A 27,942-nucleotide genomic window follows, 5' to 3' on the forward strand; every position below is an offset into this window, starting at 1 on the left:
CTACATGAGTTCATGTTTTCAGTCTTTATTCAGGCAGAGTCCCCAAGCCAGCAGGCAGCCTCTGTGTGCTTGTCTAATTTATGCTAGTCTGCATACTTAATTGGTTAACGCAGAGAGTTTGAGAACACGTTGTGTTTGGCTTCTGTGGTTTTTTTCCTTCTGTCTGAATAATTTCTTTAAGTCTGCTGAGTGCATTGTGGTATGCTGAATGTTTTTCCAAGCATGAGTCCCAAGCTCTCCGTCTTCAGGCTAGCCCTCAGCTGTTGTAATCTCTGGAGGAATGGCATTATCCTGGCCTCCTTGCGTAGGGAGTCTGTCTTAACTGTGACTCATACAAGAGGGAATCCCTGAAGAATGATCAAATCAATCTTTGAGCCGGGGAGGCAGGACGTGGTATTTTCAGCTTAACCCTTCACTGGCTTCTTTTCAGCCAAGGAGTGCATGAACCAGAGCAAAAGATTCTTTGCAGCAGTGCAACACAGAGGAGAAACTAGTCAGCTGCAGGGTGAAGGTTTGCTGAAAGGACTGTGAAAGCAGGGCTGTGAGGACCCCATCTGGAAGAACCCCTTGTGATATGGCGTGGTGCTGAGGCAGAGGGCACCGCTTTGGATAAACAATGGGCCTTTTCAGAAGCAGACTGAAGTTAGCTCAAACTTGCTGCAGGACCTGAAAAAAGTTCTCACGTGTTGAAATGAGACTTTATTTCACAGAATTTTGTTCAGTGATTTATTGCTTGCACATCAGACCATGTTTTCCAATGATGAGCGATGGCATAAAGCAACCATCCCAGAAACGTAGGGATAGTTAAGATGTAAGTGCTGAATGAACTTTGAGAAATTTGCTCTTTTAAATTCAGCATTTGAATTTAGCATGACAGAAGGATCTCACAATATACTTCTCTCTTGCAAACTGACTAATAATTACCTTCTTTCAGTTTCTGTCCTTATAGTCATGGGTTTCTCTTCCTGATTTTCAAGTGTCTTGTGAGTCTGTGCGTCACGCTTGTTGGGTGCTAGATTTAGGATACGGCAGAAATCTTTTTTCATCTGAAATATGAATATAGATGTTTGCAGCACCCTAGAAACAAGGACAGTTGATGCTGGTGTTCACTGTGGAGGCAAGGTGTGCATTTTGGTTATGAAAGTGGATGAAGTGAAATTGATGTTAGCTATGCAAGGAGGTGTTTGAACTAAGATCAGCAAAATGCTTTCTTCCTAACACACTCATCTGGAAAAGCTTAGATTGTGATCTGGATCTATATTAAAAGACAATGATTTATTGACTTACCTGTGTTAATCTTTTTACGTAGTTTCTAGGTTGTGTGAATGTACCAGGCAGCAAAAACCTTCAGGGAACTTAAGAAAATGCAGAGATGTTTGAAAAGTTTTTAAAGACTATATATCTGGCAGTTACCTTCCTTTTTTTGTTTTCTCTTATAACAATGTTTACAAACATTATCTACAAAGTCATTTTTGAAAGGTAACAAGAGTTACCTTTATGAGAACATAAAAAAGCACAAAGAACCTAACAGAAACAACTGGACTTCTGTCTCCTTGTGTATCAGAGTATGATTAGTGATGTTTAAGTCTCTCTATAACTCAGTTCACAAAAATGTTTATTGTAATTGACAAATGAAAATTTACTAATGAGACACAAGCCAAGTAGTATTGCGAGCACCAAAGCATAGTGAAGACAGAGGTGTATCTTCTTGGCACATATCCATGTCCTTCCTTCTAGGATATTGTAGAGTTGCACAAGGTGTTTTGGGTTTTGGAAAGTCTTGCACTATGATCCGAAGGAGTTAACTTATCCAGTTAGGCCAAAAATCTCCCCTTGCTCCTGTAGCTAGAATACTTTTGGCACTAGAGCTAGCTCAAGTATTTCTGGACTTCCTTGATTTGTCCAAGTCAAGACATACTTCAGAGATCAGGCTAAAATGACTGAAATCCTCATTATTAACAGGTTTTGATATATAGGAAGAACTGGATATTCATTTAGTGTATTATTACTGGTTGTCATTCAATTGAGTCTCCACTCTTTAAGTTAGAGCACCAAACTCACTTATTTGGTTTTGTGCTTAGTGACCAGAGCTCAAGGCAAGAGTTTTAAAGAACAGAAAGGCAGAAATGTAACACCCAGCTTCATCACAGGATTAGATTTTCAGATAACACTGACTTTGAAATTCTGATTCTGTGCTGTTAAATTTGACGGCCTTTTTGTCCTTTATGTATGCAACCCTGAAGATGCATCACTGTCTTTAGTGGGCATAATATTTGTAGCACTACATCTCTTAGAAACTCCAGGCTTATGGATTTCTGTGGCTTTGAACATGTTGCTAATTATTCTGCCTTCAAATCAACAATGATCCTAGCACCTGTAACCTAATTACATAATATCCCCAGCTACTGTGCCTGAAGCATTTGAAACTCAAGTTCATGGAAGATGGAGGAGTAAACACCACCTAAGCAACATTTCCTCCAATTATTTTCTCCTGTTTATGGGCATTTTCAAAGAGTTAAACAGTTTCTCAGATTTAGCTTCAAACTGATCATTGTAGTGTCATTTTTATTATGTTAAATGAATTTTTCTGTCAAAACTGTTTGTCTTTGCTGCTGGAACAGGTTGCGCTCTTAGATCATTAAGACACTGATGTAGCATGATAATAGCTATGCTGGAGCAGATGAGAGATAGCTGGGTGAGATCACCAAATTTTTGACGTATATGCCAAAGAAAATCTCTCTTTTCTGTAACTATTTCAAGTAGGAAAACCTGAAGCTTCCTTTATGTTGAAAGAGTGGTCAAGTTTGGTCAGCCAAATGTTTGCACAGAGAAAATGCAATATGGAAAAGAAGAAAGCTGGATGAATTTAAGTGTCCACTGAAGCATGTAGCAGGTTTTTTGTTCCTCTCGATTTTCACCATCTGTAGCAAAGATTGTAATCAATCAGTTGCTGCTTTAGGGTGCAAATGTCAGTTCAAAGTCTCGGAAGGATGCTGAGAAATTCAGTTCTAATTCCTGTACACTGTGGGAGAAAAATTTACTTCACTGCATGGTAGACACTCAAGTGCAGTATTTTAAGTTCCAAAGAACTTACGGAAAGTTCTGGAAAATCCTATGTTCCAAAACACTTGAGTAGCATGTGGATGGAACGGATGCGTTGGGGAAGCATGTGGGCTTTGGGGTTTGACTCAGCTGTACTCTGGAACTCAGGGCTTGGAGTCTGTTTTGACGTGATGTGATGTGATGGGGAGACGGGTGACCTGAGTCTTGGCAGAATTCCACTTGGTAAAAGATCTTACATTCTCAGCAATCTTTCCATTGCTCTTTCCATTGCCAGTAGCAGTCACAGTTTAGGGGGCAACTGGCCAAAAAGGGGTCAAGTTTCCCACTGGTAATCATATTGTAGCTCACATAATAAATAAGCAAGTGACAAAACTCCCTTTCCCCTCTAGTCAGATGGACAGATAATACATAATTTGGTCTCTATCTATCTGTTTTTCCAAGTTCGGGACACATGTTCCAGTTGGCAGTGAGCAGTTATGCTCTGACTCATGTGCAGCGAGGTTAAAAATTCTGGAAACTAGATAAACTGGAAATTTCAAAGGCATACGAGTTGGAAGCGTGGAGTTCATGTGAAGGTCACTTGAACCTGCTTCCTGGAGATGTATTGATAGCTGAAGGGGTTTCTGGCCGTTGCTCAGAAACAGATATCCTTGAGTGAGTAGTATCATCAAATGGCAGAGTCATTTGGTGGTGGAACCCTTTCACGCGCACGCAGGCGCCATGATGTAGCTTGTAGGAAATGTCAGCACGTTTCAGTTTTTCCTGGCTGTTTAGCATAGGGAATGGCAAAGATAGAGTGGGACAGCAGCCATATGCATGAGATGGTATCAGCGGCAGCAAGCCTCATCCTGGGAGTTGCTCTTGCAGTTAAGAACAAGATGAATCAATCAGGGATACTTATTGTGCACAACAGAGAAACAAGGAATAAGCATCCAGTCTCTAGTTCAAAGTAGTTTGTCTTACAATTCTGTGAATTTTCAATTATTACAGAAACTATGGATGGTTGAAGTTTATTGTTTTGTGCCGCTGCCAAACTGAGTGGCTTCAAGCTGCATCTGTTCAATCAAAGCTTTGTCTATGAGCATTTATAACTAGCACAAGATTTCAGCTAGTTACTAATGTTCCAGCAGTACCCTCCAAATATACAGGAGCCCTTCAAGTCCACAGTCTAATGAAGCAATCAGTGCCCAAAGATAGGAGAGAAAAGGGGTGTTTACCTTGGCTGGCTGCCAGGCTCCCACTGTGCTGCTCCCTCCCTCCTCTTCCTCAGCAGGACTGGGAGAAAACATTCCAAACATCTTGGGTCAAGATAAAGACAGGGAAATCACCCATATTCAACTTCTCTGCTGGCTCTTCTTACCTCTTTCCCACCTAAGTAGCTCAGAGGGATGTGGAATGAGAGTTGCTGTCAAGACATAATACTTCATCTCTTCTGCTCCTTCCTCCTTACACTTCCCTTTCCTCCAGTATAGGGTCCCTCTCACAGAAGACAGTCCTTCATGAACTGCTCCAGGACTTGTCATGAACTGCAGTTCTTCAAGATGGTTCCTTTCTACAGGGTACAGTCCTTCGAGAAAAGACTGCTCCAGCCTGGGCACTTCCTTTCACAGGCTGAAGCTCTTGCCAGGAGCCTTAGTCTGCATGAGCTCTCCTTGGGCTTGCAGCTTCCTTCAGGGTAAATCCATAGCCTGTGTTGCGAGCATCTGCTCTGCCATCATTTTCCATGGGCTGCAATAGGACAAGCTGCTTCAGAGTGGTATTCTCCATGGACAGCAGGGAAATCTCTGATCTGGCACTGGGAGCACTTCCTCCCCCTCTTTTTCTGGACCTGCTCTCTGTAGGATTATTTCTTTTGCATTTTTCTTGCTCCTCAAAGCTGCTGCACAGTGCTTTTTACCCTTTCTTAAGTATGTTATCACAGAGATGCCATCAGCATCACTGTTTGTCTCAGCTTTGACCAACATTGGGTCCACTGCAGAGCCAAGCTTGAATTGGCTGTTTCCACGTATGGCAACTGCTGGCCTTTTCCCACAGGGGTCAACCCTGTAGTGCCCCACAGCCAGCACTGGTTGTCTGCATCTTCTGCTAAAGCACAATTCATTCTCTGCTGTTACTCCCTCAGTTGGTCATTAAGTGTTGGTTCATGTCTGAAGTAGACATCACAGAAAGAAAAGGGAAGAGAAATGGAAGACGAATAGCCTGTCCTTTTAGATCTGCTGAAGGAAGAAGATTACACCTTCAAGAGCAATGTGGAAGGAAGTACAATGATATTTAGAGAGGAATAGTGCTAAGACATTTCCAAAGCGTGCCTTGTTGCAAGAAAGCTGATATCAAGACAAATAATCAGGGATTATTATGTATATTAAATAACAGAATCATAGATTCACACGTAATATCATCACAACAACAAAACTGGACACTCTACACCTTGTCCTGTCATCACGTTACAGCAACACAAATTCTCCACAGTTGTTACACGTCTATGATTAAGCCTAGTCTTTTTGAACAGGAGAAACCAGATAAGGGACACAATGGAGACAGTGAGATAGAAAAATGAAAATGCCATTCAGAAGTGTACTGTTTGAACACTGCCAAACAAAGTCTTGATAAGTCTTGATAACAGGGTGTCTCTGGAAAATGAGAAGTTGTGGCCACGTAGATAAAATGGAGAGCTTGTGTCTTAAAAACAAACAAGAGGGAAGAATTGAAAACATTTGGACCAAATGTCCAAATGAGACAAGATGAGAAGGATGTAGTAGTGGAAGGTAGCTTCAAATCTGATGGCCTGTACAAGTGGTGGTGTCGGCATCAAACACAGAAGAGGTAGAAAAAAATAGTTGTTCTTGGAGAGAAAATTAAGAATTTGGTTGAAACTGGCTGTGAGGTTTTTGAGTTTGAAAGTCTTTGAGAAAATACAAGACAGAAGATGAAACTGAAGAAAATGGGCCAGGATTATTCTATCTACTGTTAGCTGCAGAGACCCAAGTTCTGAGTACTAGAGGTTCCCAGAGGAAATAAAATTCTGAAGACAAGGAGATAAGAGAGCTGTAACCAAAGGTAGAATGCAGGATTGATGATGGGTGGGTAGGCTTGGTTCTCCATGCTTGCTCTAGAGAAAATTTGTAGGCATGTCAAGCTGCAGTTTTACTGGTAAGTTGAGTGTATTAAACCTGGAATTAGTGAGAGTTTTTAAATAAAACCCTCAGACTAAGATCAGTTTAAATAGAGGGAGGTGCCAGAGAGCACAAACTGTGTAACTGGTCCCCATTCTGCTGAAAATAGGATCTGGCAGATCATTTCAGATGGTTTTGGCTCAAAATGAGCCTTAATCAGTCTGTTTTCAGCACAGTGCCTCCTTTTAATTACCTGGACTAAAATTACTCTTGTTTTCAAAATGCTTGAGCTTGGAATAATTAAGTCTGTTAGACATACTGTGGCAAAAGCAGCAAGAAGTGTGCTATTTAGGCAAAGTGATTCCCTCAAATTCTGGGGGGATAGATAGGAACCATATAGATAGGAAGTTCATGTATGGCACAGATACCAATGCACTGTAAGGTACAGTTTGTACTGCGTTTTTATCACCAGGTTGCTGCATGACACTTTCATTGTAATGTAAATTGCAATTAAATTGTAGTGTAAAAAAGAGAGAAAAAGGAACTTAAAACATCACACGCATGACAGACTCACACAAGTATACATAATATTTATATATAAGTTCAAGACTGCAAAAATGTGTAGCTGAAGGAATGCACAAAATGCATATGCTGCAAATGCTTATAAGGGGACACAAATAGATACAGCAGCTTTGCAATTAGGCAAGTTCTGCATGAGCCTTGCTGCACAGACTGGTTCTGGATAGGGAACCAAACTATGGGATCAATGTCTGTAGTGAGACAGTAGGCTGTGAGGAGAGGTAAGAAAAGTAACTGGGATCTTCCTGGCAAGGAGGAGGGAAATAAAATCCATGAAAATCAGAGTGGCTGCCTTTGCCTCTAATCCTCAGCCCAAGCACAGACCTGGCCTAACCTGCCTCATGTGGAAGTTGATTGCATCTTCGCACAAAGCTGAATGACTGTCTGAATGACAGGTCTTTACCTTAGTTTTCATCCTCTTTTCTCACTGGAGGCCCATCCTTTCCTTCTGGACATACTCACGGATCAGTAGTGTCAGAACCAGGAGTATACATCTGAGGGAAGAAGGGGTTGGCAAGCAAATTAAAACTTTACAAATCCTTCAGTGCTAAAGGAGCTGAATATGTGCTAATGCAGTTGAATACAAAGGTAGACAGACTTTGCAGAGCATTTTCCATTGCATCTGTGTCCTACCTGTTCTGAACATGTTAAAGTAATCTGGTATGTAATATAGGCGCTATTGTTTAGGGTAGTCTCACAGCACATTAATCAAGGAGTGGATTCCTTTGGGAGTATAGAGTTAGTTTCACTGTCTTGCTTGCAATATATGAATGTAAATACAGATTTACAGTCCAGCTAGCGCAATCAAACTGTTGAGCTTTAGGCTGAAAGAATATAAAACGTACACTGTGGATAGGCAGTGAACTCCCAGGTGATGTCTACTCTTCTTGTATCTCAAATGAACACAGTGCTGCTAAAGGGTATACCCTGTTTTTACCCACTGTAATAAAGAAAGATAGCTTAAATACATCAGAACTCTCCCTTTATGCCCATTTCATTGATCCAGGGTATAATTAGTTGCCAGATATGCACGTTACACGCTCCCAGGTTTCCGGGCTTGGAGTTTGTGTCAGTTTTGTATATCGTTTTCCCTTTCTGTCATCTCTCAGCCTGTGATGAAAGTTATACTGGTGACTTGACTATTGTGAGCTTGCAAACCTCTGGCACTATTCTTACAGTTCCCTGTAAGAGAAAAGAAGGTAAATCAGTTTTGGAAACCCTTGGAAACTGATGGGCAGTGAGAAGTAGAAGACAGTACAAGATTTCTTTGAAAAAATCTTTACAGCTGTTTGACTGTGTGGCTGTTTTTGAAGAACCTATGTACTGTAGGTTGCTCTGAAAGTAATGCCTCCTATTTATTTCCATGGAAACTACAACAAAGAGCTCAGTTACACTATTTGACAGAGCGGATTTCACCTACGAAATGCTGTTTTTCAACTTAATCACCAGCACTCGCTATGCATTTTTGCCAGTGATGAACAAGAGCCTGCATGGCACACTTGTAAAAATCTGTGCCAGCAGAGGTGACCCACTGTTTCACAGCTGCTGTGATGGTGTCACTGCTTGGAAAATGCCCATGCAGTCCATCTGATGGAAGTCAGATGGGAGTCAAAGCAGGTGGAAGTCAAAAGATGCCAAATCTGGATTATATGGTGGGTGTGGTAGGACAGTCCAGCCACGATTGGCAGTGTGCTACATGGTCTTCAAACTGGTATGGAGCCTGGTGTTATGTTGCATGAGAAAGGTTGTCGTCTTCTCTGGAATGATTCTGGAAAATTGAGCCTTCAGCTTAGTCAGTGTCATGATGTAGCAGTCAGAGCCCTTTTCCAAAAGACAGTGCACATCACTTCACCTGCTGATGGCTTGGACTTCTTCTTCCATGGGGAAATCACATGTCACAACTCCATGGACTGATATTTTGATTCCAGCTCACAGTGGAGACACCACATCTCATCACCAGTAACAATGTGATCCAGGAAAATGTCACTTTCAGCCTCATACTGGTTCAGTAGTTCCTGACAAACTTGCATATGCTGTTCTTTCTGGTCCTGTGTAAGCGTTTGCAAACTTTGTGATATTCCAGCACTTGACACCATTGTTTGCAATACACTGAAGTCAATATTCAGTTCTGCACACAGTTGCCTGGTTAGTGGTTCTGGACAGCCTGGTCTGGTGGTTGGTGACCCTGCTCATGGCAGAGGGGTTGAAACTAGATAATCTTTGAGGTCCTTTTCAACCCGGGCCATTCTATGATTTGATGATTCACACAGATGAGCTGATTGAGACACTTCTTTTCATGGTGTGACAGCTGAGCATGGCCATCTGGAACATGGGTGGTCTTTCAGGGTGCTGTCACCACTGTTGAAACACACCACCCGTCACCTCACTGTGCTCACATCCACTGTTTGATATCCAAAAACATTCAGCAAGCATTGATGAATATCAGTGGCTGCCATTTTTTTACGCAGGGAGGAATTCAATGACACATCTTTGCTCCATGCGCATTTCCACGTCAGGCGTCATTTTGTCAGACTGCCCCTCTGCTGCCATCTGTCACACAGCAGCAAAATAGAACAGAATGTTGGCGGGAAGGTTCAGTCTCTCCTACCATACCACCAAGATCTGCCTCTGACGTTACGGGCCAACATAATAAAATAGAAGGCGTTACTTTCAGAGCAGCCCTCGTACATATGTTGCAGTCTGCTAGGTTTTATGTCTGAGTTTACACCACTTTTTTCATGCTGCTTCTGTGTTAAAACAAGCTCCTACAGTGCATTTTTATGTGGAAATCTTTTAGCTGGGTGTGGTGGGGAAGCCGCTCAGTGACTCATACTGCAGGGAATTCCCTAATGAATTAGAGTATTTTTACTTCTGGAGTTTTGCGCAGTTTCCTTTAACATTGGAGTGGGCACTTGATAAGAGCAGCCTACAAAGACCCATTCATCGTTGAGCTGCTCCGTTTCAAAATTGGATGTTTGTATTTTGCAGAGCTGAAAATCCACCCCAAGTAACATGGTAGGTTCACAGCATTTCATCATTCATAATCCCAGGTGCTCTGAGTGCTGAAAAAAATGAATCATGGTGAAGTACGCCCAAAGCAGAGACTGCTATAGATACCAGCACAGCGCAGTGATGGGTCTTTAAACATGAGGCTTTCTGACAAAGCTCAATGTCTTCAGCTGCCAACAGTGCTGATGGCCACCTGTGAATGAAGCACAGCTCAGTGCCAAACCCGGGTCAGGTGGGCACAGCCCGAGAGCTCTTGTGAGATGGGGCTTGTGCTGCCTCTTCAGAAGAAGAGGGATTCAGAGCTCCTCCAAGCCCATGGCATGAGCACAGGAACTCCCTGTGGGAGTCTTGGTTTGTCAAATCAGTTGCTTTGGCCATCACGGGAGAGGGGCTCTCTGCTGGCTTTTTCCCTGTGATTCTGGGAGCAGCTGTTTTGTTTTTCCTTTCCTTCTGTAAATCAAACAAAGAAAAGAACCTAAACAAACAAGCAAACAAACCAACCCGAAAGAATACCTTGACTTTTTAGCTATATAAAGGGAAGTCTTTCCGTTGAAAACATTGAAATATAAATCCTAAAACACCAAAACAAAGCCAGACATTTGGTTTGGAGAAGACACTTCTTATTACTTGGTAAAAGTAAATAGCAAAGTGAGAGAGAATGAAATAAGACCTTTGGAAAAGCCTTTTTCTCCCTTCTCTCTTTTCCTACTTGCCTCTTCCTCTCCTTCCTCTTCTACCTCCTTCTGCCTCCCCCTTCCCCATATAACGACTGCCCATTTGGGTACAGTAATTCCAGAGAGTAAACTTTAACGGGAATGCCTGAAATGTGTCTGCTTCAGCTTTGTGTTATGTCTGTAATTTGAATTATTTGCATTTTGGAAAGGTATAAATTGCTCTGGTGTACTTTGGTTGGCCGGCAGCCAGGAGGGAGTTGCCTTGGGCTCTGAACCAGGCTGCTGCAGATGTGGCAGGCGTACAATGGAAACTTTTGTGGTTGAGCAGTCCTCACTCCTCAAGCACACTGATGGGAGACGGTATCCCGCCTGCCTCTGAGGGTCCTCAGCACACGTGGCACTGGGGGCAATGCAGTTTTCTCTGGTGGAGGCAGATTTTCCTGGTGCTTTGAGCTCCCACAAACCGTTCCAGAGCCACTATTAATTTCTCTTTTTAAAAAATTTCAGCTGAACTGTATAAACCTGCAAAACATGTTTACTGTAAGAGGTTGACGTAGTGGTCTAAGGTTTCCCTCCTGGAGCTGATCCCAGTCCGTGGGCGTTGAGATTTCCCTCTTGGTTTACCAGACGTAATATGAGGAATTGTCTTTTTTTTTTTCTTCTTTTTTTTTAGTCTCTGCTTCATAACAATTTTTCCTCCGTGTGTTTTTGTTAAATGAAATGTCGCTAGCTGTTAATGAGTTGTCTATTCCCCAGTCCTTCTCTCTCTTCACCTTCCCTGCAGTCGTCAAGCAGCAATGATCTGCACAGTCTCAGGAGAATTTATTGGAGCAAAAACTGTATTGTTCTTAACTAGCTTCCAGAGACAAACCACGGCTCTGGATTTTTATTTTCCTAATAGTTTAGCTTACAGCATTTAAAATATTTCTGAACAAACTCTCTTTGTCATCATAAAAATTTCAAGAGCACATAAAGGCACTGCTGCATGAAGTAATTGAAAGATTAGCGATAGTTGGAGTCATTTTGAATTTTACTGAAGTATTGGCAGGAAATAAAAACCAGAAACCTGAATCAGATCATTCGTCTCTCAAAGCAGAAATTAAACACTGCAAAAAGACTGAAGTAATGTAATACATTTACAAAGGTAAATGGAACACATTAACTACTAGTCTGGACACCTTAGATTTAAGAAAGAAAAAAAAAAAACAAAAAAAACCAACAACACAAAAACCCTTACAAAGCCAAAGTTCCTAGCCTTTGCAGAATGTGTGATAAGTGTCCGTGTTGTGTCGCCTTTCCAACCAATTGATTAACTGGGTGGGGAGGAAGTGAGGGGCTGCAGGCTCTCTGTAGAGAGGGAGAGGGAGGTAGAGGAGCCCACTCCCAGCCAACAGGTATGTCATGGCTTGCGGAATATTGGTCAGGTTTTTCTACTGACAGCTTGGGGGAAGCATTTGTTGGATAAATTGTGATCACCCGTCTTCCAGAGAACTCTGCTTCAGTGCTGGCACTCCTACAGCCTTTGCTAAGGAGATTTGAGCATAGTTTGGCTGAGGCTTTTCTTCCCAACCCAAACGTGGCAGTGCCGATTAAAAGGATTCCTTTTCCAGTGTCATGGTTTAAAATGTAGGAAGAAACAAAGGTTAGATCTGTTAATTGTTTCCTACAGAAATACCTGCCAATCCACTGTGCTATTTGTGTTGCAGCTTTCACGTTGCACTTCTTTCCATACGTTAAAAAGAATCGGTTTTGGATGTGAAAACAATCGCCAGTGCTAGTTCCTCAGCAACATTCCTTTCACAGTAGGACAGCTGTACACAAAAATACTGTTTACAGACATTTGTAATAAATCAGACAGTTCTAAATGCGTCACCTCCATCCTGGCCATGAAAGTGAAGAGAGAAGAGAAAGTGCATTCACTCTTCTACCTTGCTGAGAGCTGCTTTTCAAAGGCAGGCACTCATCTGTGCGATGAAGTTCAAAGTAGCTAATATTTACATTTGTATGTCCTGATGCTGCAATAAATGCACAATAGAGATAACATAAAGTCTGATTTTCCATTGAGTCCAGTGACATCTGACAGTGGTGGGACTTGTTAAGCTGTATGTGTCCCTCCTGCTGAACTTAGACAGCAGTCTGCTTGTGGCCTTCTGTACACGTGTTTTTTTCTAGGTTTGCAGATGGAAACCCTACATTTTTGTTTGTTTGTTTGTTTCAAATTTCTCCGTTGCATCTTGAAGCCAGGAGGGAGAAGGAAATAACCTCCTACTGACCAAGTACTTCTGTGTCAAGCACAGAAAAAGAGACCAGATGAAACCAATTTATTCCAATGGGCAGGTACTCAGTAGAAACTGATAGTTGTGGCTTAAATTCATTTTTGCTTGAAAATATGAATGCATTGAATTAAGAGTACCCAACACACCACTCAAAACAGCTATGGCAAACTATAGGGTGGACCTCTTCAGGACCTAAATGTTGCATAGAAGCTGCATCTCCCTGTGCATTGTCTTGCTGTTTGTTCCAAGCAGCAAAAATATGTCAAGCCAGACTAGGGTTATAATAAAATGTAATACTGGATGGCTGAGGAGCTTTCTTAATGCTATATTTTTGTTTTGTTTAATATTAATGTTGAACACGACTGACTGCATAGTAAGTGATCAAAAGAACTTACAGGTAACAGTATTTTTGCCAAAATGTTTGGGAAACTAACTTGTAGAAAAGTTTCACATATTGTTCAAATTAGTGACAGAACAACATCTCAGTGGCTTTCCCACATCACAGTATGCTGTACTGTAGAGTACGGTATTCTCCTAAGAGAATGCTAAATGGGATTCTGTAGTGGGTTACCCAAATGGCTTCCTGGTTGGGCAAAGCTTGAGATGTGTGTTCTGAGAGCTTTTTTTCATATATGCAATGCCCCTTCCATCAAAGAGATCTTTTGAAAAGTCCTTCTTTTTTAGGCTTGGGAGAAGAAAAAAAGGACAGAACTAGATATCTTTTTCTTTTGTCTTTTAGATGGTCACCATGTGTGGGAAATGGAAGCCAAAACTGACAAAGAAATGTGCAAGCCAGTAAGTCTGCCTTAAATATTTTAACATCAAGATGAAAAACATATATTGCCTTCTCTAGCACTGTTACTAAAGAGGGATTTCCAAGGCTTTGGCAGTGTGTCTCCCCACTGAAACAGAACAAGTACTTGGGCCTCCCCTTCTGGAAATCTTTCTTTAATGGGAGCATGGAGTAAAAAGCCTTTACTGGAAGCTGTCCCAAAAGTAGAAGAGACCATTTGGAAAATATTTTTTCATTGCCCAGGATGGGCCAGCCCTGTCTGCTCATCTTCTGTCTTGCTGGGTTGGTTCTCCTCTCTGCTCCCAAAACAATTTCTGATCATTTTCCCTGGCTTTCCTATACCTTCAGCAGACGAAATCTGAGTCCTCTCACAGGAGATCAAACCCAGGGTTGGAGAACTGTGGCTCATTCAGCCGTGACTATAAATGGGAATTATGGCAACTATTTTACTTCTGTAGCAATATGCTATAGTTTGTTAGCTGTGAACCTACTGGAGACAGGCAGGCACACAATTTGAAAGACCTCATCTGAAAACAGGCCAAATGTTAAGATTACCATTCCCTTTTATTCCATCAAAGTGCAAGAGAGGTTTTGATGATCACAGCAGATTATGCTGTGCATTTGTGGAAGCTGATGCCCTAGAAACCAAGTCTCCCCAGCCCCATGCTGGAGTAATTGTTTTATGACAGTGGAAGATCATCTGCATGATCTTCAGAGCTCCCTGGTGTAGAACAAGATGTTCTTGAAAGATCTCCCAGAAATTAGCATGCTTAAAACTTCCCAAGGTATTAGTTAAAAAAACACCAAATACATTTCATTTTGAAAAATGTAAATACTTATATATTTACAAGTATATTTACAAGAATAATTGTATCCCTGTCCTAATTCTCCGTTCAAAGGAAGCAGGATATACTAAGGACAGCCTGCTATGCCAGCTGAGTGGTTGTTCTTTCTACTGCCTTATTAGAGACCATAGCTTGATTTTGGGCCCAAATTTTTGTGTAAAGGAAAGAGCTGATGGCTAGTGTAACCTGTAAAGACCTGAGCCATGCTACTATTTCATTTTTCCAATTATAAAACCCTTTTGTTTGGGTCATGTTTTGTTCAAGTGATTTTGAAGTGCTTGACCTCACCTGTGCCCCCTTAGTGTGCAGATCAGTCTAAAGCCAAGTCCTTCACAGCATCTCACCCCCACATCAAGGGTGCCTGTCCTGCCCACCAGTGCTGGGTGCTTATGCTGGATGGCTCAGAGCTGGAAGGCGCTGTAGCCATTGTCCGCAAAAGGACACTGTGGGCAGCAGGAGGCAATCCCTGTGCATGAAACCCACCAGTTCCACAGGGAGAGTGCACTTCTCCTTGGGAGACCAGTCTTCTCAGATTTAACATATAAATACTATTGTACAGTTCATCTGCCTTAGTCACGCCCTGACTTTCTGATTTATTTGTATTTGCAGAATTCACTGGTGGTTGAGATACCACCTTTCCGCAATCAGAGAATTACCAGCCCTGTTCAGGTCAACTTCTATGTCTGCAATGGAAAGAGAAAGAGAAGCCAGTACCAGCTTTTCACCTATCTTCCTGCTAATGGTAATAAAATATGTTCCTTATTATCTATTAGTAAAAATAAGAGATAACAAGGGTTGCTTAGAAAAATACATGGCACTGATAATTCTTTAGTATCCTGAGTAACTTGCAGGCATACGTGACATTAAGAGTGAGGAAGAGACCACAAGGGTTGCCTTTCTCTCTACTGCCTGCCCAAGAGGCCTCTGCAGATTATTTTATTTTGTATTGGTATAAGAAGGAATCTTCTGCTTTTTGGAGCTAACAAACTCCTGCACAAACTGACGTGTACCCACAAATCATGAACCTGCTGAGTTTTCTGCTGGGATGCTGACACCCTTCAGGCTGACTTTTGGCCCCAGATGGTACACTGGATTTGAGTACTAGATCTGAATTTGCATCACACCATCATAATGTGTTGGGCTCAGCTGGAGGTGGTGTGGAGATTCCTCATCAAGTCATTTTTTACACGGCTGTTTCTCTCAGGGTAGAAGTAGTGCTACGCACTGGTCCCACCCTAGGGCAGCAATGAAAAGTGTAGTGTGTATGGAGATCAGAGTGCTTTATAAAAATGCTTCATGCAGAAATGTTTAGAAACAAGTATGCCAATTTATTTTTGGAAGATTTTATTGGTAACTACAAAGTGACAATAAAATATTCATGCTAGCTGAATTCTAAGTAGGCTTGTGTTACAGCAAATTTAGATTATTTCTTATAATTTGCAATGGTTCTTATTTGAGAGCACTTTTTTTTGAGAAAAGGGTGATGGTTTTGTTTTTGTTGTTCTGGAAGTGAGTGGAGTGAGAAAAATGATTGGGTTTTTGCTTTTTGTAGACGATGAAAATAGTCTCTGTCAGAGTAATTCCCACAAAACAATCCTTAGGTCATGCCACGTGGCTTGAAGAGACCTGCCAACTTTTTGCAGATGAAATCCCATAAAATGCATATTTAGAATTTCATCTGGTTAGTTTTCGTACACTCCAGACTTTTATCAGGACTTTAAAACAAGAATACAAGAAACCTGACATGAGCAGCTGACTGCTTATTGCATACGTGCTGAGTAGTTATGCTTCACCGAACCAGCCTGCTTATGCAAATTTCATCCTCAGTGGGTACATCTGTGTATATTTAAAGACTTCTCATTTCTTAAGTTGAAAAGAGTTGTTATTCTATTGCACGGCACTTTTCAACAACTAAAATCTGTTGCAAAGGCCAAAAGGTATTGCAGTGCTACCCAGGTTACCATAATAAGTATTTCAAATACATAGAAGCTTATCACTTGGAAAAGACCTAAAGATCATCAAGTCCAGCCATCAGCCTGTCATGCACAAGGGGTAGGACGCCATCTAGAGAGGCCCAGACAGGCTTGAGCAGCGGGCTCAGAAGAATCTCATGGGGTTCAACAAATGCAAGTGCAAGGTCTGGCACCTGGATCGAGGCATTGATCCCCACTACCAGTAAACTGGGGACAAAAGAGATGAGCACAGCCCTGTTGGAAAGGACTTGTGAGTCCTGGTGGATGGCAAGCTGGACATGAGCCAGCCGTATGCCCTCGCAGCCCAGAAAGCCAACTGTACCCTGGGTTGCATCAAAAGATGCGTGAGCAGCAGGTTGAGGGAGGTGATCCTGCCCCTCTGCTCTGTGCTGGTGAGGCCTCACCTGGAGTTCTGTGTCCACATGTGGAGTCATCAATACAGGAAAGACATAGACCTGTTGGAATGTGTCCAGACTAGGGCCCAAAAGCGAGCCAAGGGATGGAACATCTCCCCTGTGAGGACAGGCTAAGAGAACTGGGTCTGTTCTGCCTTGGAGAAGAGAAGGCTCTGGGGGAACTAAAAGCAGCCTTTTGATATAAAGGGGGCTATGAGAAAGAAGGAGACAAACTCTGTAGCAGGGTCTGTTGTAGTAGGAGAAGGGGAAATGGTTTCAAAATAGAAGAAGGGAGATTTTGACTGGATGTAGTGAATAAGTTATTTTACAGCAAGGGTGGTGAAGCACTGGCACAGGTTGCCCACAGAGGTGGTGAATGTCTGGTCTCTGGAGACATTTGAGGTCAGGCTGGACCAGGCTCTGAGCAACCTGATCTAGCAGTGGATGACCCTGTTCATTGCAGAGGAATTGGACTAGATGGCTTTTAAAGGTCTCTTCTAACTCAAACAAGTGTAGGATTCTATGATACTATGGAAGTTAAGCACCATCTTTCCTCTCCAGAATTTACACAAGACTTCTTTAATCATTTTATTCTAAACCATAGGAATAATATTGTCTATTAGAGTTGGTTTAAGGTATCACCAATACATGGTTGAAACATTTGATATTTCATTTGATGTGAAGTGATGAGAATAGCTACCTAGTGATAGGCAACAGAGACCCAGCCTAGGCTTTATTCTGCAGACACCTTTAGTTATGGTAATTGTTGAAAACATGGGGAGTCATATTTAGCCTGCTGTGCTGATTTGAATTCCTGTGAAATCTTTCCATTTCAGTGCAGAGAAACCTGAAGGAACAAATATAAAGCCAGAGCAGGGGAAATGGAAGCTAGTATTGGATAGCAAATTTAACTTTCCCTGTTCCTGTTTGGTTGCCCACTGACACTGACATTCCCTTTCCATATATGCATATGTGCACATAAATAGTTGAAAAATATCTTACATTCTTTACAAACTCTCATAACAGTGGTAAGACTGAATGTAATCATCAGAATCAGTAAATATTTATTTATTTATTTAGCTGTATTATGACTGGTTTTGCCCTGTGTTGGTAGTAATTGTTTCTATTGTGCCTCTTAAAGATGATGCAGTTGGCTTGACTGCATATTCAGGAATCAGTCACAATGACTAAATCAGTCTCTTGAGTTGTTGTGCTTTTAGCAATGATTTTTAGGATATTCTGCTTTATTTGATTTCAGTTGCTATATCATTTTAAAGTTTCAAGGCATTATAAAAGAAACAAAGTTCTGCTCATTAAGAAAATGATATTTGAGTAAACCCCCACTGTGTGATCTGGGTACAAAAAATGAAGAGAAATAAGCAGTATTTTTGTCCAGGTAACACTGACTCTTGTTTAAATAAATTCCACAAATATAGGTGATGTATTTTTTTGACGAGCAAATGTCAAAGTGGATCATCAGGTATAAAATGATTATAAACACATACAAAAAGATTTTTAACACATAGATGTTACCCTGTAAGCTTCTCATTCGGTGCTTTAGTTCAAGTGCTAACATTTAATTGCCTGCCATAATTCTGCAGGTTTTTCTGCATTGGGGATTTTGTCAAAATGGCGTGATACACATTAGATATATTTTACAGCCCAATTGAACTGTGCCAAAGCGAAATACCATGTATGGATGCGTATAGCCCAGATATTGTGCAAACCCCATGGCCACACTCCTGGAGTGGCTTTGTGCAAGTGCAGGCAGTTGCAACCAGCAGAATGAACACATGTGAAGAGCTTAGGGACTCACTGTGTGGCTGCCACCCAGACTGCAGAGTGATAGTTTTGCTTTCCTGTAGCTCCTGTTTCTCCTCATTCCCTAGGAGAAAACAGCCAGTGGATCCAGGGACATGTGACGTCACTCATCCTACCCCCAGTGGATGGTCCTGGAGTGTCTCCTTGGAGTACAGCTCTGTGACACGCAGGCAGCACAAACTGCCCTCTCCAGCAGACTGTTATGGTTTCGCTGCCATAAGGCTTCTCCTGTGCTGCAGAGATATGGCAGGACTGCACTCAAACGTTTTGTAGAGCAGGAGCTTACTTGGTGAAAACAAGTTCCTGCGTCAGAGAAAAGAAATATTCCATAAATGAAAATCTTGCTCCATAAATGAAAAGTTCCATAACTGAAAAGTTTCAAAACCAGAACAAAACATAGTAGAGGCTTCAAAAGTAAGAGACTAGGTCTGGGGAAGGGGCCAGCTTAAGTCTTTGGTTGGGGACAGACTGTAAACCTGAGTGCTTGTAATCCACTTTTCATTGAAATTTTGAATTACGGGTCCAGTTCTGCTGAATTTGAACTATCCCCAGTCCTGTATGTGCCTGTATTGTACGTAAGTGGCTGCAGTATCATTTTTTTAGTAGTGTTTCACTATTATGCATCACAGAGCAATTGCGTTTCAGTTTTGTCCTGGCGCCTGCAAGCCTTATGTTCCCCAGGCCACTCCCCAGGCATGCTTGGCACAGAAATAAAAGTTGTTTCCTTACCATTCTGGCACAGGTGAATCCCCACAGCTCATATGGTAAGTACTAATGTGTCTTGCACTGCCTCATCCCATTAGAATACGAGGAGCAAGGCTCAGAACCAGGCACTGCAGTCAGAAACCTGTGCAAAGCACGAAGTACGAATGCTTGGACATTCTACCTTAGAATCCCTCCAGTGCTGTAGCTCTGTGTTCTGTTGACTCTACTATGCACAGCAGAACATTTCAGAATGCCATTACTGAACTTGTAGAAAAATGCTGTTTTTTCCCTCATGTTTATGACTGTGTCATTTTTATTATGTGAACTGATCATGCTAATGGCATATATATGCCTCTCAAACAGGAGGAATATTCTTCTGAAATCACTAGGCTTAAGTGGTAGCATTTGAAGTATAACCAGAAGATGAAGAAGCACACAATCTGATATGTATGCTGTGGTTCCAAATCCTGGGCTTTCATCTGCTAAGAAAGCTGAAGGAGTTCTCCAGCACAGATGCAAGACTGCAGAAGATTTTAAATAATTCACTGAATGATAAGAGTTGAATCTCTGTTGGTTTGCTGTTTTTTTTAAAGATATCTTTTAAGTAGGTACATCAAAACAGAGGAAACTTGTTCAAAAACTTATTTTTTGCAGATAGATGTTAATGCTCTCTATGATTCTGTTATCCGACAAATACTATGCAGATACTACAAAGAGAAGCGAACATAGAACAGTGTTCTTTGTATTTTATTCAGACAGATAGTGATGGTATTTGACAAAGCAAAGATAGGCTAGTTTGTCCAGGAAGAAATTAATACATGGGCAAAAAAGCGAGTTGATGTGTTTTGTTCACTGGAATGAAAAATTAGCTTTTGCAAAGTGTAGAAGATAAAGTATTTCCAGTTTCTGTTTCTGTCAGGCTTCTTAATTTTCAAATCATTATTAAAAAAAATCAATCCACTACTTCTAGTATTACAGTGGTGTTGCTTTGCTTGCAGTTTTTACTTTGATATGTGTTTTGCCATCTGTAGGGCCACATTTTCAAGAGCATAGCCTTTACTTTTACAATTAGCTTTTCTGAAACTTCTTTACTTCTGTGCCGGCAGCTCCATAAGCTGGGGTGGAATCTTACGTATGAAAGTCTGGCTGCTTAGACTAGGGGCTTGGTAGGTGCAGAGCTTCTCTGGATGCATGTGTGCTGAGCTGTGCCAAGCGTCTGCTTGTGGTGACTGGATGTGCCTTGTTATTGTTTGCCACCCAGCAGTGGGAAAGCAAAGAAAGTTCTTAGTGTGCTTCTGAAAATGGTGAGCAGTGCCCACTGCACATTTTTGTAAGCATCTTACTAACTTCCTGCCTCGGCTCTAAAATTATCTCTTGAGTGTGTTATAGATGAGATATTCAGCAGTTTTCTAGTGATTACATTTAGCAGATGTGCCTCTGTTTAACCTCACTTCTTCCGCCCACAGCTCACTTTCTAAGTGACAACACGACCACGTTGGTCACATTAGCAGAAAACAATAAAACGAGGATGCAAAGCATTGCTGCTCTAATGTGACAATGAGCACACTTTTTAGTGATCGTTTGCCAACACCTCTCAGCTCTGAGTATTTGCTCAATTATCATATCAAAGCTGGCAAAATTACTTAATTAGCCGCATCTTCAAAAATGCCATACGAAGGGGGTGGCTGGGGAAGGAAGGGGAAGCAGGGCTGGATTGTGAGAGGATCACAAGCTGCAGGATGTGGGACAGCCACTGCAAGGAGGAGTGCTTCTGTGCTGCAGCGAGGCAGGAGAAAGCATGAGGAGAGGAATGAGAAGGAATAGAGCAATGCTGCTGACCGAGGCGTGGGGCCCATGGGGCCAGGTGAACTCCAGAGCACGGTGGGGAGGAGTGGGTGCCCACCACTGAGAACCCTGAGCAGCACAGGCACTGACCCTTCCTAGCATCTTGTAGCCAGACTGGCTGGAGCATGAAAATGAGGAAGTGAAAATGAGGAGCATGAAAGGAGGCGTGAAAGTGAGGAGGTGTGCATCACACGCAGACCTGGTTTGGATCTGCGCCGGACGAGCGGTGCAGCGGAGCCAGGCCTGAAGCCCTGGACCTGCTGCGAGTCCTTTTGTTGAGCCCAGGGAACAGCTGGATCACTGCAAAGCCTGCACAGAGCAGGAAGGGAAGGGGGGGTTGGCCACGAGGGATTTATTTTTATTTTTTTTAAGGTGAAAATATGAATCATGGTTGCTCATTTTTACAGTATGTGCTGTTAAGTTTATTTCATTTTGGCTGCTAGATGACTGATTGCTACTTTTGACATTTAACAGAGAAACAAAAAGCAGGCAAGATTTTGTCAGAGTCCTGTTTCCATTTAAGAGGATAGCTACATTCATCATCACCAGGCCCATCAGCCTTGCTACTCCATTCCAGCAGCAAAGCAAGGTCCATGGTGGCAGCAGAGGAGAGACATTTGCGTTCTCCTCATTCACTCCAGCATTACTCTGTCAAATACTTCTCCAGTTGCTCATTTTGAAGCTGCCCATGCTTTGTCTGGGTGATTGCCTGTCCTGACCGTCACAGACAGAGCCCAGCCAGGTGCATCTGACCTGCAGATGCAGTCATCCTGATCCCTGACTAAAGATGAGCTTTGCCTCTCTGTGGAAGACCAAGAAGGAGCTTTACCTGCTGTGATGCCCCTGATAAGGGCAGGGATGCACATGCAATATATAGGTGCCACTGAGTTTGTCTGACATCAGACTTGTCACAACCAAAACAATCACTCAGAATAGTTAAGTTCCAGCACATGAGGTCGTCCTCAGGCAGGACCCCCCCTTTTCAAATATTCCCCATCGTTCTGATTCATGGTTCTGATCGCCAGATCCCTCTGCAGGAGTGTTTTAGGGGATCCCTCCCTCACTCCCCAGTGATTTTACGTGTACACGTTAGCGAGCATCGGGCTTTAGGATCTTCCAATTAGCTTAAAAGCCAAAACTGGTGTAAGGGAGAATTAGGTTTAGAATTACATGGGCAGGATTACCAGAGATGGCTATTTCTGTTCTCCTCAAGTGGCTGATCATCATAATTAATCTAGCCCAGTGATTGATCCTAAAGAGGGTATGGTTCACACTGTCGCTGTAGGTGAAATACATGGGAGCGATGTGTTTTCCCAGCTGCGGGAGGGACTGCATCACTCCCTGAAAACAAGGAGCGTGTCAGAGCCAAAATGGCTGAGGTCAGCCAGACCCAAACTACTCTGCAGGAGAGCAAGAATGCTGAGCATGGGGCAAGAGCCAGTCTTCTGACCAGGCTGCACAGCATGGTCTGGGGGAGGAAAGCTGAGCAGGGCAGAAGTCCTTCAAGCCCCTCGCTGCTGGGCCCCCAAGTTCTGCGAGAGCTGAGGAGAGGCCTGGAAGCACAAAAACATTTATAGTATACAAAGTGAGTTTTGTGAGCCAGTTAACCAGAATTTGGGCAGTGACGATGCCCTCCTGCCAGCATGTCCCCACAGTGCCTCCCACACAGCTGCTGGGGGACAGGAGTTGTTGAAATGCCTGGTTGTGTCCCACTGCTGCCTTTGCAGAACTCTGCCCACAGCCCCTGCCCTCCCTGCTTCATCTCCTTGTCAGGGGAGCAGAATCAATGCCAGCACTGGTGGTGTAACGCCATGCCATGTTGTCAGGCTGAAAAGATTTCGCTCCAGTGAATTTTAACATGCCTGGCAGAAATGACATATAAGTCTTCTGCCAGTGCAGTCAAGGTGTGTACTGTAAAAGCTCCAGCTTAAGGTGTTCCACGGGGTCAGGTATCGTGCTGGAGGAACAGCAGTAGGTCAGCCCATGTGGGACAGCATGGGAGAGCTGAGTCTCCTGTCAGCAGGAATACGGCAGGTAGAAGCTCTGGTGTTGGTTTTCCCTCATCATCTACACCCCTGCATCAAAGAGGAATATTTGCCATAAAGAGGTACAATCTTAAGAGATCTTGAGAAATCTCATCTTGTATCTAAAAGAGAAATCTAAATCAGTCGGGCATCTGGATTAAAACCCTGTTTTTCAAGCAGCATCCCAACAGGTAAAGCCATAATATCTCAACTGCAGCAGTTTCATACAGGCAAGGAGTCCAAAGAGATTCAAGAACAGCAGTACTTTGCCTTTAAAAAACAAGTAGCAAGTAAAGTTGTAACTTCTTTCACAGGTCTTGCATTTTCTTTAGAGGAAGAAAAGATAATTTTACTTGATTCATTTTTTTCCATCATTTTGGGATTTAATAAAAAAATAGAAAAGGAATAAGAATATTTCCCTTTTCTCTTGAAAGAAATCTAATGCATTTCTTGTCTTTTGTGCTAACTTAAGAATCAACTGCCCTCTACCTACCTTCCTCCCCTCCCACTTTGGTTTACAGTGTATACACCAACTGTGTAAAATCTTCTGGTTCATAAATATGCATCGAACAGCCTAATAGTTTAACAGCTGTTGAAAAGCATTTGGTAATTGAGTTACCAGGAAAGCGCTTTCTAATCAGATAATGGCACTGTCCAAGTTCATAGGCAGACTTCCATGCACAAGGCTCCCATCTACCTGGATGCTGTTACTGTATGAAACTATACACATGCATTTGTTCACATAAAAATATACACATGTAAAACCAAAGAGGACAGGCAGATCTGTAGGAGGCAGTTTTCCCAGTAAGCAGCAGAAAAGCTTGTCAGACTGCAGAGCCATGCTCCCTCCCTACAGCTGGCCAGTGAGTCAGAGAGCAGCGCTGTGTGGCAGGGAACACAACAGAAGAAGCATCCCAGAGCAACATCACCCCACACCTCACCCTTCTGTGCTCCCACAGCACCGTGGTTCACTCACCAGCCTCTCCACTGCTGAGCCAGCTTGCCTTGCAGCAGAGGGGCTGGTGCTTGCATGCAGCAGGGCTGGCTGGACGCACAACACTGGCGCTCAGCAGCTAAACTCTGGCAACCCGCATTTTGGTGAGGGGCAAGGTAGCAACAGGTGGTAGAGTGGGCACAGGCAGGTTGAGCCAGGGTGAGAGCTCAGTGCTTCCCCGTGTGCCACTTGCTCACTGAGAAAGTGCATCTTTCTGTCAGATAATGTAGAGGAAGATTTAATGAACTACCTGTACTAAGAAAAGATTTCCTTCTGTTATTTCTCACAACATTTCCTTCAGATAATTTTATAAATTTCCCGGTGCTAGGTATAATGGTGTATATTTGTGCTTTTTTGATGGTAGTTTTTAAAATCTTTAATTTGGCCTCACTGAAAACCCCATTTTGTCTAGGCAAAGTAAGACAGGACATCCAACTCATGTATTTCAAGCAGGAAGAGCAGTAGTGTGGGTTGGCCAATGCTCTTCTGGAGAGGCAGAACATGCTCCCAGAGTAGCACAGAGCTAAAATGCCCAGGAGATCTCACCCATGAGACCTTCTATAGCTCCATCCCTGCAACCACACACAGGGAACGAGGCCACAGTTGTGTGATCAGTGTGTGATAACTCAGTGAAGGTCTGTGGGATGTTTGTTAACGTACAGTCAGGGAAGGGTGAGTGAATTCAGATACTTACATAGAAAAAACCTGAAAATGCACACGTCCTACCTACAGGTCTCTTTGTTTCTGACACACTGTGCACTGGCTTTATTAACTAAAAAACAAAGGTCTCATACTAGCTTGACCTTTAAAAAACATTTTGATTGAATTGATGCCTAGGGAAATACGTCCAGTTCACAGACAGTATCTGGAAAGACCCTCACAGGGCTGCCCCAGAAAATCCCTGAGTCTGAACGTCCAGTCCTCCATCACTGAGATTGCCAGGGCTGCAGACAAGTTGGCAGGCTCTGCTGGGCTACTGCTGCTCTGATGCTACAGAACAAGGAGATTATAGTTTCTGAGGTAGCCTGCCCATTGCCTCTCCCCAGCAGCAGACCAGAATCAGAACATGGAGCAAGGTCTTTTCTCCACTTAAGCCAATGTTGCCAAAACTGCCAAGTTTTTGTCGTGCACAAATCCAGAGCATTTAAGATGCACGTGGAGATGTGCATGCCTTCAGTCAGCCAGTAGCAGAGGAACAGTAGCATTTGTGTTAACTGAAGCAGCTTCTTCTGAGGGAACGTCTGCTTGTTAGTCAAGAGGATGTACTGCCTCCATCAAAACTAACTTACAAAGGAAGTTTGTGGGGGCAGAAATGGCAGTTCAGATCTCAGCTCAGTAGTAGAGATTTGGACCATCTAATTCCTTGATGCTCTTTCGAAGCCTTGTCCCAAATTCTTAGCAATCATGAGATATTTATTCCAGAATTTGAAGAAATGCATGATGAAAAAAGTGGTGTTCTGATTTTCGTGTGCTAACTGAAATCCTTACCTTCAGAGATAATCACAGTCTGCAGCGTGAAAAGTGACTACTCTGTTTGATAGGTTCAGTCAAACCGAGGGCAAAACAAATGTGCTATAGTGCCATAAATGCCTGCATTGATAATACTACATGGAAACGGGGATTTGTTAGTTTAATGTTAATCAGGACAAACATCTGTTTAATTTATATGGTTATGTTTTCTCAGTTCGCATATTTTAATAGCACCCCCCAAAAAAAATTTTAAAACCCATCTGGACTGCCAAAGCATGAAAGCAAATGGGCTTGTTAGAATTGTCAAAAATATATGTAATTTATATTCAAGCACTTTCTGACTCCATTTACTGAATGTCCATGATTTATTATTTTTCTTCGAGGCTTGATATATTAGCATTCTACCTGCTAGAAAAGCCTTTCATTTAAACACGGGCTTGAAGAACTGGCTGAAATATTTTTCTCACATTCAGACCCAAACAGAGGGCCATTGTCTTCAGCCCGGTGCCCCGGTATGATGTCATAACCCTGGTCTCTCTGAGTAAGAATTGGAGGTAGCTTTGATTTATAGCTGGGTCTGCTGCCAACATGCGGTTCTTAGAACTTCATATTAAATTAGATGACATAATGACACAAGTCCGGAGCCTAAGAAGGCATTATTGAACCATTTAAAACCAATTAGCACAGATTAAGTCGCTTATGAGACTAATTTAGAACTTTGAGCTCTGTCTTATTTTAATATTCAAAATTGAGGAAAATTTAAAATCATCTGTCATCTGACCTTATGCATTATGAAGTAAGAAGCATTTCAAAATTAACCATACCAGCCAAGTTTACAGACATTTTTCCTGTTTATAGCAAGGGCCTGATTCTTCAATTGGGTCTCTGAAATGAATGGCATTCTTTTGAGTATGAGTTTATGTAGAAACTGTGCATTGTCCTTCTGTTTGCATTTTCACCAATTCTGACATCATCGCTGAAATTTATTATTGGCAAATCTCGGGCAAATTCAGTCACAATTCTTCATTCTAGTCAGCTGAGAGCCTGCGAAACTGGGTGTTATCTCTGCACCACAGCATAGCTTTAAGACAGAAAGCTTATGGTCGTTTGTTATGGCTCTACTGAATCGTAGAAATAGTTGAGTTTTTTCTAAAAGTGCTTGCAGATCCTGAGCAGCTGTGGGGCTCTCACTTAAGTGCCAGCCCAGGCCTGCCGTGTGACTACAGCGGCTCTTTGAGCTGGCAGCTTTCTTACCAAGTCATTTAAGATGATGACTAATTTGAAGTCTTTGAGCTATATGTTAGTCACGCTACTAATGTTGTCTGCTACATATTAATTCTGAGAAAATTAATGGTGCTCTGTGTATCACATCACATCATGTGTGAAGTGCATCACTTCTGCAGGTGAGTGACAGTGCAAATGTGAGTGACAGGTGCTTTGTGGCACTCAGTGTACTGTGCTTCCAAAGGGATGTGTTTGAGAATGAAAACACTCCTAGCTCAGATCTGTAAAGGTGTGCAGTCAGTCAAACATGAGTCAGTAGGAAAGTGGTAACGCTAAGCCAATGATGGCTGTAATTGTTCCTGCCTGCTTGGAAGGAACCCACCCAATTCCACCTCGGGGAAGATGCTGTGATAGCTCAGGTGGACTTGTGAGGGCTGTATCCACAGCTGCTCCCACTATTCCCCCAGCTAAGGTTCTCAGCCTCCACAAAGGGAGTGAGGTAGGGAACAGTGGTATTTCTGTTGCCCGTAAGTTAAGTAATAGTTATTCATGTGAAATACAGTAGCTAAAGTCTGCTCAAAAGGGAAAGTGTTAGGATCTTACATTTCTGCTAACGTACACAGCTTTGAATGCTTGATTCCAGATCATCTGTGTCATTAGTAATGGTTTCTACAGGGAAAAAATGTCCTGCAGAGCCTTCTTTTGCTAACTGCTACCTCATAAAGACGTTTGCACTCTTCTGAAGTGTAGTGAGTTGCTGCGGTGCCAGCATGGTATGATCGATATGTTCATTCTAAAGTGTTGTCTACACAAACTTCAAAGCAATGAAAAGCCAGATACAAACCCGTTTGCCATTTCAGAATTAATACTTTTGTTGTTGTTTTTCAGATCAGTACTTAGTCTAGCAAAAGAAACCAATCCTGAAAAACACAAAAAAGGGTAATGGTTTGACTGAGTTGGCTCAGACTGCTCTAAGCCTAGCTGCAGGCAGTATCTGTTCGTTTACAGACACTTACTTCAAGGTGCATGAAATAACTGAGTTCAAGATTATCAGTTCAGAGCAATACAAGAGGACAGGGTAAACAGATGTCAAATGAAATTCCCCTTTGTTCCCCTTTGTTCCCCCTACCAAAGTACTG

General features: G+C 42.5%; 1 protein-coding gene across 2 annotated transcripts in view; it reads left to right on the top strand.

Moving 5' to 3' along the window:
* NFATC1 (nuclear factor of activated T cells 1) overlaps positions 1-27,942 on the top strand; it is a gene marked incomplete at both ends in the record, with an annotated part of 111,507 nt that overhangs the window by 51,540 nt on the left and 32,025 nt on the right. For both annotated transcript variants that reach the window (XM_079534000.1, XM_079534001.1), the window contains 2 exons: positions 13,454-13,509; positions 14,962-15,094. In XM_079534000.1, coding sequence (XP_079390126.1) covers positions 13,454-13,509; positions 14,962-15,094 — 189 coding nt within the window. The remainder of the gene's footprint in view (positions 1-13,453; positions 13,510-14,961; positions 15,095-27,942) is intronic.

Source organism: Tetrao urogallus (genome assembly GCF_951394365.1).
Source record: "Tetrao urogallus genome assembly, chromosome: 3".
Taxonomy (NCBI): domain Eukaryota; kingdom Metazoa; phylum Chordata; class Aves; order Galliformes; family Phasianidae; genus Tetrao; species Tetrao urogallus.